General features: G+C 42.4%; 1 protein-coding gene across 1 annotated transcript in view; it reads right to left on the bottom strand.

The window, feature by feature from the left end:
* Nucleotides 1-353: 353 nt before the first annotated feature.
* LOC130579905 (uncharacterized) overlaps nucleotides 354-14,123 on the bottom strand; it is a 29,713-nt gene continuing 15,943 nt past the window's right edge. Inside the window, exons 3-9 of the mRNA XM_057377047.1 lie at nucleotides 13,621-13,782; nucleotides 10,875-11,061; nucleotides 9,876-10,030; nucleotides 8,594-8,620; nucleotides 7,028-7,146; nucleotides 3,040-3,164; nucleotides 354-2,519 (exon numbers count right to left, since the gene is read on the bottom strand). Coding sequence (XP_057233030.1) covers nucleotides 3,068-3,164; nucleotides 7,028-7,146; nucleotides 8,594-8,620; nucleotides 9,876-10,030; nucleotides 10,875-11,061; nucleotides 13,621-13,782 — 747 coding nt within the window. The 3' untranslated portion in view covers nucleotides 354-2,519; nucleotides 3,040-3,067. The remainder of the gene's footprint in view (nucleotides 2,520-3,039; nucleotides 3,165-7,027; nucleotides 7,147-8,593; nucleotides 8,621-9,875; nucleotides 10,031-10,874; nucleotides 11,062-13,620; nucleotides 13,783-14,123) is intronic.

The following is a 14,123-nucleotide window of genomic DNA, read 5'->3' as shown; positions in this document are numbered from 1 at the left end:
TGKTCCTCAGAAGGTGGGAAGGGCATGAGCAGCAGTGGGCTGAGTTGTTCTTGTGAAGCACTGGCACAGGGTGAAAGGCAAYGTTGCRGTTTCCTCCTCTGGTGCGTTGGCCCTGTGTTCACAGCCTGTTCTCCAATGCCACTGGGGCTCTCATGGCTCCTGATATGCAAACTTGCTTGTTTGCCAAAGCGAAAGAAGTTCTTTAAAAGCTGGGAGGTAGCAATTCCTTTCTTGACTAGCTATGCTCAGCTAACACCGTAAAGGTGTGGCAGCTGCTAGACTACAAGCCAGGTGTTCAGTAATAAAATACCTGAAAACAATTACCATAATAATGATGTTTTTATTAAATTTCTTAGGCTTGTATTACAATGGATCCTGAAGTGGAGAACTATACAGTATGTTACACATTATAAATACATTTATTTCTGAAAATACAGGAATATATTTAATACAATGCTATAATAAAAAAGAGTGCTAGATTATCTTAGTTAAAAAAAAAACAAACCAAAAAAAAYCAAATGCRAAACACCCAACATCCTTATGAAATGAATAGAGGTGGTTATAGAGAATACCAGTTCATGATGCTATGTCTTAAAACACTTTAAATTCAGTTTGCACTGATTCACATTCTGTACAGTCTCTGTAAAAAACCTGGAGGGATAATGGAGGATGTAAGTTAATGCAGGATTTTTGTCCCCTGTATTTATGGAGATATACAGACTATTCACAGAATAATCAATATAAATCCTTCTAGCTTTGGATGAAGCTAGCAAGATATACAGTGAATAACCAAGCTCTGCAGCTGTAACTACAACTTAAGCATTAAACATAGCATGTGCTTTAGGGTGCTAAGTTTGAGTCAGCGCACCCTTTTTTTCTTTTTAATGGGGATTTGGGTTTGCGTTGTGGGATTTGGTCATTATATTTGTTTGCGGGGTTTTTTTAGAGATGCTAAGTAACAACAATGGTAACTCTTCTGAGTACGTGGAGAACCAGGCCTGGGCTACTGCTTTCACTCCTCACTACAAACTACAGTGGCCCTGGAATGGCATGGCTGAGCTGCTCTGAATCCCAGAAATATCCTGCTCTGGTTTGGAGGACTTCAGCTGATGTGGAGGAACAAGGGAGAAGCATCTGTTACTGAAAGACTAAGTCTGCTGAAGTTCATAATTCCTGCCAGCTTCTCAAATCTTGGTTCTCAGGCAAGTTTAGGTTGGGGAGAGATTTTTAAACAGTAATTGCTTGACTTGTAATTATATTGCAATGTATGGGTTAGAATAATCCTTTATCAAGAGGCAATGTTAGTTTGCTTAAATCTTTACTCCACATGTATTAATTATTAGTTGCTAGTACCAATAAGAGCTAGCATGCAGAGACCTCTGAAACCATGGGACCTTCAGAAGAACGCACTGCATGTTCCTTGAGTCTGGAATCAGTGGATGCAGCCACCAAGTACAGTCATAGCGTTATACAGTTGTTAATGTATCCCAAAAGAGCACCAGTTTATAAAGGAAGYATTTGAATTACTTTGCCTTTCAGCCTTGCTCTCCTTCTCACCTTTTCCCATTAGAAAGAGCACAGGCAGAGCCATATGGCAGCATGACTGCCCCCGCTACAGCCTCAGGCCTCCACCTGCACAGACAGAGCACTTAAATGTATCTTAAAAGCAGAAATTCAAGTCTGATGTCCTGTTCCCGCTAAAAAAAAAAAAAAAAAAAAAAAAATTACACTAGAGGTGGGTTGCTCCATGGGGCAGAGGGTGCCCTGGATGTGCCCTCCAGTCTCTTGAAAGGCTGATTCCTGCAGTGCTGCTGGCTCTGGCCTCTACAATCAGTGTGTACAATGCCAACTTCAGTGCAGGGTAGCACCGGAGTCCAGGGGCCTCTGCAGAAGGAGCAGGCCCTCCAAAATGGGAAGCTAGTGATGGATTCAGGAATGACCTTAGCTTTAATACTTTGTTCTCCTCTTGGATTCCAGTGAAATGGCACAGCTGGCCATAGGCAGCTCTGAAGGGAGGAGCTCTGCTGGAGACAGAGACTGCAACTCAGGTTCTCTAGAGGGAGGATGCTGTCCTTTCAACAGCCACCTCTGCCCTGGGCAAGGAGTCTCTGGCATTCCCATATGCTTTGTCCCATTAAGCTAATGTTTATTTCAGCAGGAGAAGGTCCCCAGAAAGTAATGATAGTTTAAAAGCTTCAGTGTTTCAGGTAATTCCATTCCTCGCCCATAGTGGAGGAAGAATTTCCAAATCTTACAAGTTTCTGTTGATTGTGTTGCCAAGATGCTAACAGAATTTTTTACTTGCAGCTTGACTTTTTGAAGTACACTTCAGGCTCAGGAGCAAAGCTATACTTAGCTGAGCATGTGTCTGCCCATAGACTCTTTTCAACATCCCCCTTCCCTCTTTCCCTTCCAACGCTCAACTCGGAGTTGCTCTGTTGACAATTGTAGGTTGTAGATTGCACAGAGTAACTCGGGATTCTTCATTTTGTGTCCTTTGATMTTCTCACCATCACTTTCTGAAACAAAAACATGCAGTCAGTGTGAGATCAGAGAGAGTTTCTCTGCATTTACCCTGTAGGCTGAGTTGGGAAGGTAGAGGATGAGGCTGTTTTTGTTTTAGTCTTTATTATGGATGGATTGTTTCTTTCCCAAAATATCTGGTTGGCTTGTTATTTGGAAGTCTTTTGAATGACTGCAGATAAATGAATTTATTGCCTTTTTTTTTTTTTTTTATTATTATTTTTTTTTTTTTTTTTTTTTTTGTAAAAAGGCTTCATGATGTAGTCTGTATGACTACAGTTGTCATTAAAATTAAAAACAACAAACCAAAAGCTGGGGACTATTAAAATGAAGATATATGTGTCAGTCCTCAGAAGCATAAATCCATATAATTCAAACTTCAAAAATTGGACCTGTTGCTGKTTTTGCATGCTGGAGTGTGTCAGGAGGAAGAAACAGGACTGCCTCATTTTTGTGCTGAAAAGCAGTGAAAAACCCCAACCCAACCCAGAAAATAACATATGCTGCTTTACTTACTTTACCTTGCTCTGTTTSACTCAGGTTATCAGAAAGGCCATAAGTTTTCATTCTTTGCATTTTGTCCCAGAACAATCATGGAGTTCCTCTCAGTTTTTCTCAGCTCTGAAGACATAATATCTGGCCTTAACAAATGGAAAAATACAATTGAAGTTGGCAGTGGTCAGAATGCATGGCTGTGTTTTTAACATTAATATGCTGTGCACATGTATCCAAGCTATACCCAAAGCAGCTTCCCCCTCTCCAATCTGAAATTCCGTTAACAGATGCYGTCCAAATATTTGTGGCAGCATCCAAAAAGAGCCGCAAGATGCAGCAATTGGCAGGAAGGTACATTGTAATGGATGGATACAAACRTAATTTTGATCACAGCAACCAGTATTTTCTGCCTAGCTGGAAGCTGGGGAATAGACTCATGGCTGAATATCACAKGGAAGTTAAAATTTAGAAGTTAAAACTGCCCTAAAGCAGTAAGCGGGAAATTAAGTGTTTTGAAGAGCAACACTGCTGTGGACTGTCTCCAGGTTAATTTTTTGTTTGTTATTTATTACATATGATAGAAATGAGTATACTACATCCTGTTTGTTGAAATTACTTAGCCCAGGCCTCCAGGGCTTATAAGAGTCAAACCTTTTAGAACATTTTCTAAATTCTTTTTTAAAATAGCTTCTGTTTAAGAATGAAAAGCTGTAGTTTTGGTTGTTTTGTTTTGTTTTTTAAAAGCAGTATTTGGAAGTTCTTTACAGAAAAGAAATAGCTAATAATTATTTGCTTCAAATCTTTGATTTGGAAAATTTTCAGCTCAAAGTCCTGACTGATGTAGTGCAGACTCCTTATTTTGTGAACTACTGTTTTTTTGTTTTTTTCTAAATGTATTTTTTTCTAAAGCATTTTTATGCTTTGTTCTGCTCTTAGTTATTTTACAATGGAATTGCTGAATTTCTGCGTTGATGTTCTTTTATTCTTTGGCTGTTTCTCAACCCTGAGCACAGGGWAGAGAATACCTTAGTATTAATTTTCCATGTGAAAAGAACCATTCAGACCTGAGTCTGAGGTTCTTGGGCCCTTTTCAACCTTTACTATACAAYATGGATGGAGTTTTTTAATCTTAGAACTGCACTGTCCTTCCTAGCTTTACCTCACCCTGACCACAAAGTAGGTGTCATACAGCAGCAAGTTTTTGGTAGCTTCAAACTGAATCTATTATCTTTACCTTGAAAAATACTGTATTTGAGGTTAGCTCATACCTGTGCTTCTGCATTGAAGCTACAGCCCCCACAGATACCCAGGTGGGTGTATCTGTGYAGGAATGTTAGGAGGGGATTGCCCAAAGTTTCCTACACTAGATCCTGCCCTGGATAGTAGAGGACCATGTGCTGCTTAAGTTTGTAACACCATAATGAAATCAGTCATCAGTCTGTTCTGGTCCTTTGCACAAAATAGATGTTGCTTTGCAGGAGCAAATGTATTAGCAGGAAGAAAAAGAAAATTAAATGAAAACCTGAGCCTGCTTAGAACAATGTATAGCAAACCACTGAGTCTTGTGCCAGTATGTTTACTTTGGCAGGCCTCCCTTCTCTCCCGCTAGAAAAACCAAGTTCTCTCTGCTATGAGAACTCTTTCGTGGATGTTAAGAAAAAAAAAAAAAGAAAAAGAGACAGAAAAAAGAAACAAAACAACCACCCTGGAGCGGATCATTCATCATATACAGAGTGGGAGCATGAAAGGGGATTTGCTTTGACCTAGTTACAAAAACAAAAACAAAGAGACTTTCTCTAATTGCCCAAATGACTCAAGTGGGACTGGGTGTCAAAAGCAACAAATCTCTGCTTCCTTCAGAGCTGTATGTTAATACAGGGCACCAGGCTCCAGCCTGTTCCAGTGCAAGACCTGGAGCTCAAGGAAGCTTGGGTAAGCAAAGGCCAGCCAGCTCCRTATGTCTGCATGTACAAACAGGACCAGCAGCCAGGACAAATATGTTTCATAAATTATAACAAAGACAGTGGCTTTAAATGCTGAGAGTATCAGGGCTTCAAGGTTTGCTTTGCTAAGAGCTGCAGATGAGCAAGACTTTATTGCTTTACCATTCTGGTACTGCTGCAGAAAGGGTCTGTCTTTCTGTCCAGCAGCATTTGCTGGTCTGATCCACTAAACCTAACTTTTTACTTCATAGGAGCCTGAGGATAACTTCATATCCAAACTGCCATATGAACAAGGTACCCAACTTTTCCAGGCACCAGTGAAAACAGTTGRTACACTGCAATTGCTGGGTTTGGCATGAAAAGAGCAAAATCAAACACAGATAGGACTGGGGAATAAGAGTTAGAATGCAGGAAAAAAGGAAATGGAGGGAGATGAGGAGCATGACTACAGGCAAGAGTTTTATGTAGATCTATGGGAGAAGAAAGTTGGTAAAAGAAAAGGCCATTCATCAGCTACAGAAAACAGGCTGCAAAAATCAGTGTACAAGAGCTCTGAAGATGCCTGATTACAGCCAGGTAAAAAATTGTCCATTTGTCATCTYATTGTATGGCATTTCCATGACAGCAATAATTATCCATCCTAGGAAACTAACTTCTAGGGACCTAGAATTTCTGCTAGGAACTATTGGGCTACCCCCTTCATTGGAAATACATAAATTTAGACAGCTGAGRACTTAGTCTTCAGTTCTCATGCAGGGAGTGTTGGTGCTGTCCTCTGTGCTGCAGAGACAGGGAAAGCAGGAGGTTGCAGAGACAGAATTTTCTGAAACCCAGATARAAGTCCTGGTCCTATTCAGGTTTAGAGGGAAGGTTCACAGAGTTTGTATTTTYCCCCAGCTGTTTCACCATCTATTTTAGATGGAACTGTTTGATCTCTCTCTGCTTTGTGTTTCTTTCAGTTTCCCAAACAATAGGAGGAAGTTCTCCTGTTATGTATGCTTGGGCCTCAACCAAGCTTTTCCCAGCTGGAAAAACCACTCCATGTATTACAGAGGGTTTTTTTTTCCAGATGTAATTACAAGATTCCCAATTCCCTTATGCATTTTGTAAGGCAGGTACAGGCTTTCTTAAGGGGAACAATAGGACATTCCTGAGTCGTTAAACAACTCTTGTTTCCCCACCATCACCCCCTCTAAAACCRGAGGAGGGCTTAAGCACATTTGAGCTGTTCCGCTCAAGGTTACTGAGACCTCAGCTGAAAAAACATACAGGGAGGTGCACAGCTCCATGTAATGCTCCTGCTTTGGTGACTAAGATATCCAGGCTCTTCCTGTTACCTGATTATATACACAAACACTCCAAATTCACCAGACTAGCTGGGAGGACTTGGCAAGCGCAAAGGGAGATCTGTGCAAGGGGTAACTGACAGCACTGTCGGATAGATGTGCACAACACGGTTTAGCTCAGAGGCCAAGCTATAACMAGCCTGGCAGACAAATTTGCCCAAGGGAGCAGCATGGATCACTTCACAGAATTAAGACCTCATGTTGGACCCAAATATTCATCTACAGCAAACAGGTCCCACCCATGAGCACACATTCAGCAAACTTCATCTCTTCTCCCCGTGAAAAAACCCATCCTGCTAATCCTGACTATCCCATCCTAACACACATCAGGTACAATATGGGTTACTGTCCCCATGGATATAAGGTGGAAAAGTGGACAAAGCAGAGCATTAATCCTTTCTGCAATGCTTAGGAGGGAGCAGAAAGACAAATAATTGGGCTATAGAATGGCTCTGGCTAGTTTTCATCATCTCCTTACCCTGCTGGGGAGAAGAGCCTTATTTTAGGGACCCTAATGTTTCCATTATTCTCACACAGGTAACATCCAGTTTGGATCCCAGAGCATCTGGACACTAAGGGAGCAAATGCTACTGCTAGCCAGGACCAGCATATACAATGGAAATAAAGAAAGGACTGGTCTTCTCCAGGAACCAACAACCAGAGGTAAATCTACCACCTCCTCCCAACACTAAATGAAAATCTTCTGCAGCATTGTCTCACCTATACAACTGAGGGCAGGACCTCTTCAGAGCGGCAGAGGACAGCCCCAGCTTGTTCTGGTTTGTCAACCGTGTCTTCCTCATAAGATCTCTCATTCTCCTCCAAGCATGGCTCTCGCCCTGGGGAGCAAAAAGAAGCCACAACTTAAAGGACCAGAGGCAAGTTGCTGGCAGACTTCATCTTGCCAACCTATGATACCTCAGGGTTTTCCAAGGTGGTGGGAAGAGGGAAGTGTCTTTATTTCAAGACAGATAGGGGTCAGGGCCCACAAAAGAATTTTTAACACTGTGCAGTGACACCCAGTGGACAGCCTGTACTTRTATAGGACACAAGGAGACAGGATTGATGAACTGCAATACCATCATTTTTTGTGATTTGTTTTGGTATCATTCCCATTCCTCTGCCTAGGACTCTGCTGTTCTTTCTGACTTAAGGCTTCAGAGAGTGAGGGCACCGCACTGGTGAATGCTGAGTAGCTGCCTAAGGGCACGTTTTACCCTATTGTTATACTGTACTAAAGAAGAAGATTGGTTTGGTTTCCTACCTACTCACATGCACCCAGGGGGCCTTTACAACAAAACCCAAAAAARCACTTTGACTCTCTTATCCTTTCTGTTAGGCCAGGTGCATTRGTATCAGCCTCTTTTAAGGTGGTAACTTTTGTGGACCATGAATTAGCAGAGATCAAGCCTTTGTTTCCCTGTCACGTCCACAAGCCACAGCTATTGGGCTCTTACATTTGAAATGCTAATAGAGATTATCAGGAGGTCAGAGAGGCTCAGGAGGCCATCCCTAAAGTTTGTCCTCTCCAAGTTGGGCTCATCTGGACCTGTGAACTAAATGGAGTTATGAATCAAAAAAWTTCATGGTTTTTTTTGTCTTATATTGTTTTAAAGTTCCTGAAATGATGACTGGAAAACCTGAAAAAGAGAACTAAAATTAGTTAAGGCCCCAGAACTAGCATTACTGAGAGAAATTATTCCCATTTCAGTGAAGTTCTCAAACCATTGTCACGTTCCCGACATTGTCYTGCCCTGTCCTGAGGTTCCTTCTCACTGTGCCACCAGCAGAGCCATTACTGCAGGAGTTGTGGCCACACTGAGAGCACAACCTGGCAGCTGCCCAGCCACACTKAGCAGCCCCAGCAATGCCTATTGCAGTAGTTCTTCTTGGGCATCTGYAAAGTTTTCAGGTAAAAACTTCAGATGAGGTCACACAGCTGAGAACTGCAACACCTGATTCAGTGCTATTGAGTTAATTGCCTGTAAGCGAGACTGTTTACTCATGGAAATAGCAAACCTCTGTGTTTACTGCTGGGATTAATGTGTCCTGTGTGGAAGGGTTTTGAGGCYTCAGCAGTTAGTCCCTCGTTGTGCTGCTGTTGCTTCAGACAACAAGCACTGTTGATACCACAGAATGCCTGAGCAGCTGATGCTCCTGTCCTCAGTGAGAGTAAACTTTGGGGGTGAGCCAACCTCTTTTGTTCATATAATGCTCTGTACTACACGGGCTTAGTCTGCGATAATGTAGACACAAATTAAATATATTCTGAAAGGCAGTACATACCGAGATGTTCTTGCTGATGTCCAGAGCCTAAAAACAAAAGGCAAATACATTGTAAAATACTAGGACAGTGAAACCATCTCCCAGCGTTTGCAAYAGACTCAGCTCTGTTCTCAGCCTGTTCTCAGCTCTGCCCTGGAATATACCCATAGCCTTGGTCAAGTCCTTTATCTCTTTTTAGACTCAGTCCCTCACATGTGTGATAATCCTTTCTTTATTCTTCCACCTCTCACCTCTTTTTAGACTGCCAGTTCATGTGTATAGTTCCTAGTAGCCTAGGGATGAGTGTCGCAGACAGAATTCCCATACAGTACTTGCACTGTWGGAATAAAGGGGACATTTCATGCTCAGGATACAAAATCCAAAACTAAGTGACAATACTAAGGTGTGATGTACCAAGAGAAGATGAGGATTCAGTTTAAAAAGCATGGGTCTGGGTTCTACGGTCCTGTGAGGTCATCAGAACTTCCCATGTGCTTAAAATACTCCAAAAGCTGGCTGGACACAAGCCAAGAGCATGGAGCACCTTTCAGGACTCAGCCTTAATTTGGGTTCTGAAGTTCACTGAAGTGTTTGTGACCTATTCGCAACTTTGGGGTGGAGATTTCACGAGAAGGTCTTTCCCATGAGAGACCTACTCCTTCCTTTTTCCTGTTGGGCTGGGAATACTCTGATTAGAGTCTCTGCTCTGGCATTTCAGCACTTCTGATCCCCACTGGAACGTGAAAGTGCTGAGGCAGACACAAACAATGGGAAAGAAAGGGAGAGGAAAGCATTCATCCTGGCTGTCTTGGACTTCAGTGACACAGATTTGCTGAAACACATGCCCTRGAACATTTGAGGACTGGAGCTAATTACATTGATATGCTGCCAGCCTGRTAAWAAGTGTGGCCAGCTAAGGATTGATMCATTACAATTTTYGTAAGTKCCAATGAATGCTTTGTTTAATCTCACYAGCAAAGGTAGTGGAAGTASTTATGACAAGTCCACACATTGAGTTATCTGGAGCTGGTGAGGACTAAACCCCATGCTGCTGTTTGCAGTGCTCCTCTCCCCTGCACCAGTGATACATTTGTGCTTTTCTTGGCATAAAGACAGTCCTTCTTCATTTAAGGCTGGGAGCAGAGAGAAAAGACCCCCCTGACCCTCACTGGCCCAGCTCGACTTGGTAGCATACAAGATTGGCTTGCTCTACTGGTACCTTAYTCTGATCTGCCTGAGCAGAACTTCTCACTGCTTCTCCCACAGTTTCCTCTCAGAGTCTGGCTCCAAGCTTATCACTCACCTTTCTTACTGCAGGGTCCTTTGATGGAGGAGCCTGTCCCTCAGCCGTATTCCCAGCTTCTCTGAACTCATTCTCCTTGTTGTTTCTATTGTTTGATGACTTCCTGAGCCCCACCATCGGCTGGCTCTTTTCTGATTCTGGGTTTCTCTCACTTCCTGAAATGAAATGCAAGGACTTGCTCACATTTCTTAGCAGTGTTCTGCTAGGATGGCCTCTGCGCAGTGCTRTCAGCAAGTTAAGACTTCAGATGGGATGAGAACCCTAAGGACTTAAAGATGGGATGAGACCCCACGTGTTCCCAAAGGCTCTGACTCAATCCTGCTAGCAGGTTGTTCTGTGTTTCACCAGGTATTAGAGACAGGCTGAAGTCCAAGGTTTGAAATAAACTAATCAGACTCATTTAGTGAGCTGGTTCACATCTAACATTGGATYCAGAATTTTCATCTGGCTTTATCATTAGTAGACTGAGCTCAGTGTTTCTCAGCCTTCTGGAAAAGTTGGTCTCTCGATCCAACCATTGCAGCTGGGGCTTATTTCCACTTGGCCTATAGAGTAAGTCATCCTTCATGATTGTATTCTGTGCCTGCTTGAGAAGGTAAGACACTAACAACAGGCATAAGACTTTCTATCTTAGATCAAATCCTGTCTTGCCTGCAGGAATTTTAACGCCACATTGAGGAGGGCTCCACTAATGATCCCATTTAGGCATGCTAAATTTCCATATGAAAGACCTATTTTATAATRCATTCATCCTAATCTTTATGGCCACAGCTGCAAAGCAAAAAACCCTGATTTACACATGTGAAGCAGCCAGTGTTAAAATCCTAGGTATAGACAGAGCATTTAAAATTGCTTCTCTTGGATTTCAGCTAGGGTTTAGTTATACTAAAGCCTTGCTCTATTCCCAACTGTCTTCCCTAGAGAAAAGAAAGTGGCTGGTCAGCTTATGTGACCAAGTGGTGGCAAATGGGAGGGCAGGTTAGAGGTACTTGAACTCACTGTTGCAGCTGCTCAGCTTCTCGGTGTTKGCTCCTATTTCTGGGATGATGGAAAGATCAGAAGGGTTTCCAGTCTGAACCAAGAGACTATGAGGTCTGCTCCTCCCAGCAAAGTTTGTTTTCACATCTTGATATGAGTTGAGGAAGATGCTGGCAGCTCCACAGGAGCATTGCTGCAGAAGGTATTCCTATACCAGATGAAAAAAAAATTATGCAGGCTCTCAGGCTGCAACAGCCCAAGGTAACTGGTGGTGCCATAGTATAGACAAATTGCAAACTTTCCAGCCCAAGGATATCCATCATTGTCCTGGGAACAGGTCCCCAGAACCCATACAAAATATTTAATTCTCTAAAAGGCTGAACTTAATTAAGTTTAAGTTATAAATTAATTAATTAATTCAGTAATTATTAACTGGATTAAGTAATACAGAGCTTTCATGGCKTCATTAGCATTTAACTTAAATTGCCTGATACTCAGCATCTTTTCAGTTTGTTTCCCAGAAGGAATTGAATGCTAGTTTCTAAACAGAGAGCTGCCCAGCTAAAGCATTAGTGTAAATAAACAGATCAGTTATAACAATGACTGGCTTTTTAAGATGTTATTTGTTTTGGAGCATGYACAGACAACAATATCTTGTATTTTTATTGATGGGATGCCATAGTTCTCTTGCATGTTACCAGCCAGATTGACTGTATGTGGTACTTCAGCCAGTGTACTTCTACTGTTGCTGGTGGGGTAGAGAAGAGGCAATTTTCTATCTTGAACAACCACGTTACAGTAGAGTTTAGCAGRGCAGGAAGGAAGGAGAGCTTTATCCAGCTGAAGCAGAAAAGGAACCAAACTGTTTATTGGTGTTAGAACCAGGACAGGCTAACACTAGTTGAGCACCTCTGGAGACCCCCAGGCAACTGACAGTTTCAATGTCACTTCTCATCTGGATACTTTGTCACAGCAGTGTGGCACTTTGCATTTCCTATACCTTTTTGGAGATGCTTTGAAAATTTGATGAAAGATGTTGGTTTTGGCTCCATGGTATTATAGAATAAAGCAAAGGATGTGGAGCAGCAGTGTTTCCTTTGTGTCCCAGGGTCAAAACATCACTTCAGTGGTGATATCTGTGCACCTCTCAAGAACAGCATTTGGAGTGCTGGTTATCTACAATCCTCAAGGTCAGCTCTTAATACCCTGCTAACCCACCTCTGTTTTGGGAGTTGTGTCTTCCCTAGCCTTGTCTGGGACATGGAAACSTTTCTGTGCCCATAGTCTACATGGAGAGTGAATGTGGTTTGTAAAGGAACCTTTGGATGCCCTCCAAATTGCAGACAGCAATCTTCATATTTCATGGCAAATAGGGTAGTAGTGTTTCCTCTTCTACTCAGAGGGGCTATGACTGAAGAACAAAATGATGAAGAGCTGCTCACACATAGGAGATGCAGGCACCACAGGATACCTGAGAGCGCCCATTTTTGCAGACCTCACYGCAAGTACTAAATGTTAGATCTGAGGATCCAGTTCCCCACTGAACAGCATGAGACAAATGCATCTGAAGACACTACTGAGAGATCTTGAGGAGTAACAAAAAGATCAAAGTCACTAATATTTAAATGAAAGCACAATGCCTTTCATTTCAGTGGGAGCTGGGGAGGGGGCACATACACCAGAGTTTGCAGCTTGGAAGAGTTACTCTGAGCAATGACTCACAGTTGTAAAGCTTCAGGAAATGTGTTAACAATTCCCAGGCTCTGTGTAGGAGGCTGCATTCCTCTGAGTGTGAGAGATGGGTACATGGAAATGACAAGCTACTCTGCTCTGCAGCCTGACTCAGAACTTGGCTTTGGCTCTGAGGAGGAGTCAGTCACCTACTGCAGATCCAGTCCCAGCAGGTGGGAGAGCAGCACCAGGGGAACAATGACACTATCGGGAGAACAAAAGACTCACCACAGCACGTCATGGAAGAAATAGCTGAGTGTGACAAACCCCTTCTGTTCCTTTGGAGAGTGATAAAATAAACAAAAAGGCAGGGAAAAAATGGAAATCTGGTGTAACGATGGAAGAAGAGGTGGGGTAGAGCTGAAAAAAATATGCAGGGTCTCAAAAATACTAGGAAGACCCTGAAATTATTTGCAAAATTTCAGTCAAATTTTCGAGCTATCTCTGACTGATAAAAATTACAAATGGGAACACTGAAATGTTTCATGTCAGAGATCTATCTAGCAGCTCAGGAGCACAGGAAGGGAAAAAAATCATGGAGCTGGATCACAATAGTGCTGTTTCTCTTTCCCATGGTGTCTGTTTTTTGAGAAATTCTGTGATCTTGACAGTTTGAAACCAGAAAGAAATGAAAGATCTTATAATTCAAAATACAATTGCTGAGGAGCTCTGTGGATTTTATTTTGATGGCATTGAGGAGAGGAGATGTGTTCTTGGAAAGTTTACAATTGTAGAGAAATGAAAGTTACTGACTTAGAGCTGGTCATCAAATGAGATGAGAAGGGTGCTTTTTAACTCAACAGAAGCAAACACATGTGAGAAACAAAACTGCATAGAAACAGAAACTCAAGCTCAGCTTCAGGAATCTAAGTCCATTATGGTGGGCAAGACCTCCCAAAGTACCCAGCCCAGGTGGGTGTCAGATCTGTTAAATTGGCATCTTCCCTTAGACAGAACTTTCTGTTTGAGCCTTAAGTTTACTACTCAAGACATATTACTCTATTACTCAGTGGAAGATACTATGGTGTCTGCTTACCTCTTTGATCTGATTCATCTTCTGCTCTTTCTGCAAGCTGCACACCTTTTTTTGGAGACGCACRTTGTGCTCCTGCAGCTGCCCAATCTTCTCAATCAGTTGGCAGATGTGTTCTAGGTATCCCAGACCAGGTCCCAGGGCTTTGCTGTTACCTTGGTTCACCTGCAATGACAATGCATCTTAGACCATGCAGCAATAACAGAAYATTCTTACTAGCAGCTGAGAGCCCTGCGTACTCCTTACAGTGTTGTGATAAAGACACACCCAGGCTTCCTCTTGCAAGGGGCTCTGGTCTTACACAGATTGAACATACAGCATCACTTGCTGAAGCTCTTTTCTGGATTCCTCAGTAATACCTGCTGTCAGAGGGACTCTTCTGACTGATCACATGCTGGTGCAGAGGAAAACTTCATGACAGCCTGTTTCTGGTTCCACTTCCCTAGCTAACTTTTGTCTTTTACTTGCCACAGAARCCTTACAAACAAATATGGTTCTACTGTATG

This window comes from Malurus melanocephalus, unplaced genomic scaffold (genome assembly GCF_030028575.1).
Source record: "Malurus melanocephalus ecotype Western Australia unplaced genomic scaffold, MMel_1.1 scaffold_299, whole genome shotgun sequence".
NCBI lineage: Eukaryota > Metazoa > Chordata > Aves > Passeriformes > Maluridae > Malurus > Malurus melanocephalus.
Note: the sequence above shows the minus strand (reverse complement) of the source record. Positions and strands in the feature narration are given on the sequence as shown.